The 2,609-nt window shown below is 61.2% G+C and overlaps 2 protein-coding genes across 2 annotated transcripts; both read left to right on the top strand.

Moving 5' to 3' along the window:
• Window positions 1-14: 14 nt before the first annotated feature.
• Window positions 15-995, top strand: SPRG_18154 (hypothetical protein; the record flags this gene model as incomplete). The annotated part of the gene is made up of 1 exon (XM_012357590.1): window positions 15-995. A coding segment is annotated over one exon (981 nt), but the record flags the coding sequence as incomplete, so codon positions are not given.
• A 454-nt stretch (window positions 996-1,449) lies between these two features.
• Window positions 1,450-2,459, top strand: SPRG_18153 (hypothetical protein; the record flags this gene model as incomplete). The annotated part of the gene is made up of 3 exons (XM_012357589.1): window positions 1,450-1,740; window positions 1,795-1,994; window positions 2,046-2,459. The coding sequence occupies 3 exons, from the start codon at window positions 1,450-1,452 to the stop codon at window positions 2,353-2,355; spliced, it is 801 nt and encodes a 266-aa protein (XP_012212979.1). The 3' UTR covers window positions 2,356-2,459.
• Between the last annotated feature and the right edge of the window lie 150 nt (window positions 2,460-2,609).

Genomic DNA, 2,609 nt, shown 5'->3' with positions numbered 1-2,609 from the left:
TCTCTATCGGGAAGCGACTGCTTCGCGGCTTGCCATCGACACTCGTGGTGCCAGCGCTCTCGTTCGACGACTGCCACCGCCAGTGCCTCCCCTCCAAGTCCAACTGCTTTGCGTCGTCCTACTTGATGGAAAAATGCAGCTTGTACACGGCTCTGTACCGGCCACGGTCGACGCTGGGGGTCATCAGCCCGAAAACGACGCTGCCAGTCGCACCTACCACGCGAACGTCGTCGGTGCTCTTCCTCACGGCGCACCAAGACGACCACGAGCTCTTCATGTCCGGTCAAGTCGCCAAGGCGGTCGCCGACCCTGACACCGCAGTCGCCTGCATCTACATGACCGCCGGCGACGCCGGATCGAACAACGGCTGGTACGAAGCGCGGGAGGCAGGTACGCTCGCAGCGACGCGAGCGTGGGTTCAAGCGGCTGGGCGCTTTGACCCGGTGCAACGCACGTCGTCCGTCACTATCCTCGGGCACATCGTCGCCAAGGTCGAGATTGGCAACGTCGCACACTACTTTTTGCGACTTCCCGAGCTACGCACGATCGACTTGTCCAAATTTGGGACGCCAGTCTCGCCCATGGACCGACCGGACGAGGTTTATGCGACCGAGGCCGAGGTGCAAGCGGTCCTTTTGGCGGTTGTCAAGCTGGAAGCCAAGGGCCGCGCGACGCTGCATAGCCAGCAGTATGGCCAAGTCGACCACTTCTTGCATGCCATGGCTGGGCGCCTCATCGCGAGCGCTGTGGCCTCCGACCTGACGCTGTCCACGTGCCTTAGCACGGCGTACTACTGGGGCTACCAAAAGTGGCTCGACCCCGTCAACCTCCCCGACCAGCACACGATCGAGCTCCAGCGCCGTGCGTGGCTAGCACTCAGCAGCACCGCGTCAAGCTTTTACCCGACCATGTCGCCGTGGCTCGACCATGTATCGGTGCTTGGCCGCGAGTACGTCGCGTCGTCGCTCTCTCGCACGGACCTCTGCCCTGCCTGATCTCGATTCCGCTAAGCTAATGCCAATCACATTGCGGTGCGTTGGCTCGCTCGACATTCTACACTCGCACGGTAGCAGCAGTACTAGCACGCCGGGTGCAGCTGCTTGAGGTAGAAGAAGAGCACTGCAAAATTTGGACGACCTGTGCAATACCTCTTCATCGTGGCACTGCCCGCTGCAAGCGAAGCGGCGCTATCGCCGTCGAGCCTCGCAGCACGTTGAAGCGACTGCTTCGCTGCCGTTCTACCGGGCAGCTTGCAGGTTGCGATGGCTTCGATTTTCGGTACATCTATTTTTGGCGGCTCGATATTCCATAAAACAGTTTTAAACATGTCGTGTTGGACCCCATCGACATACAAATTTAGAGGCAAAGTGTACGTTTCAAACGTGTTTGCAACAAATCGTGGCTCAACCGCCAGCATCGCGTGGCAGTTGGTCATTCTCGCCGAACGCCATGGCCTCGCTTGCTGTCGTCTGCGATGCACCGCTGCTCGCTATCGTCTGCGCGTTCCAAGCTGGCTGGCCGAGGGCGCTTCTCGACTACCACCGCGCAATCTATGTTCCGTCGCTTTCCCAGCTCAGCGTGCTGGACCACGCCGCGTCGACCGGTGCCACCAAGGTGCTCGCCGCTGCCTACAAGCACCCGAGCGTCTACTGCGTCAGCGCCGCCGCCATGGACGCAGCGGCCTCGAACGGGCATTTCGAGACGGTGGAGTGGCTCCATCACCACGGCGCTCCATGCTCGGTATGCCTCTCTCGCTTCTCATCACAAGCGATGCTCACACCGTGTTGCTTGTAGGTGTGGGCTATGAACGGAGCCGCCAAGCGCGGTCACTTGGCGATTGTGCAGTTTTTGCACGCGCATCGCAGCGAGGGTTGCACCGAGTATGCGCTGCACCACGCACTTCTCTCGAGCCACACGACGACAGCAGCGTTCCTCTTGGCGCATCGCGCCGAAGGCTGCTGCTCGTACACGCTCGTGCGGGCCGCGCAGCTCGGGTGCGTGCTCGTGTATTTTTTCAATGCCTGGTATCGATGCGATGGGCGTAGGCGGTTGGACCTCGTCGAGTTCCTCTTCCTCCATCACCTCCAAGGCCGCAGCGGCGCACAGGCTATGGACATTGCTGCCACGTGGGGGCATCTCGCGATTGTACAGTATCTGCACGACCACAGCGACAGCGCTTGCACGACGCAGGCCCTCGACGGGGCCGCGATGCACGGCCATGCACACGTCGTGGCCTTTCTCGTGCTGCATCGGCGCGAAGGCTACTCCAGCCTCGGCCTCGAGCGAGCGCGCCACCGCGGCTTTGACGCGATCGTCCAGACGCTCTTGTCGTATCCGCATCTCCTGCGGTACTAGCCAACTCGCTTTTATTTATTTATAACAGGCAAAGGTCCACTGCATCCTCAATACATTTATCCTTACGCGTCCGCTACAGCCGGCGGTGTGTCGTTCGTTACCGACGCGTCTGCTACCGTCGAGGCGTCCATGGCATCGTCCAAAGCACCTTCGGTGGACGGCTCGGGCGCAGTCGTCGTTACCACAGAACTCTCTGCGACGGCGGCCGGCGATGCAGCAGGCGAGGCCTGGGCAGAAGCATTCGGCGACGCTTC

Source organism: Saprolegnia parasitica (genome assembly GCF_000151545.1).
Source record: "Saprolegnia parasitica CBS 223.65 unplaced genomic scaffold supercont2.1009, whole genome shotgun sequence".
Lineage (NCBI taxonomy): Eukaryota > Oomycota > Saprolegniomycetes > Saprolegniales > Saprolegniaceae > Saprolegnia > Saprolegnia parasitica.
Note: the sequence above shows the minus strand (reverse complement) of the source record. Positions and strands in the feature narration are given on the sequence as shown.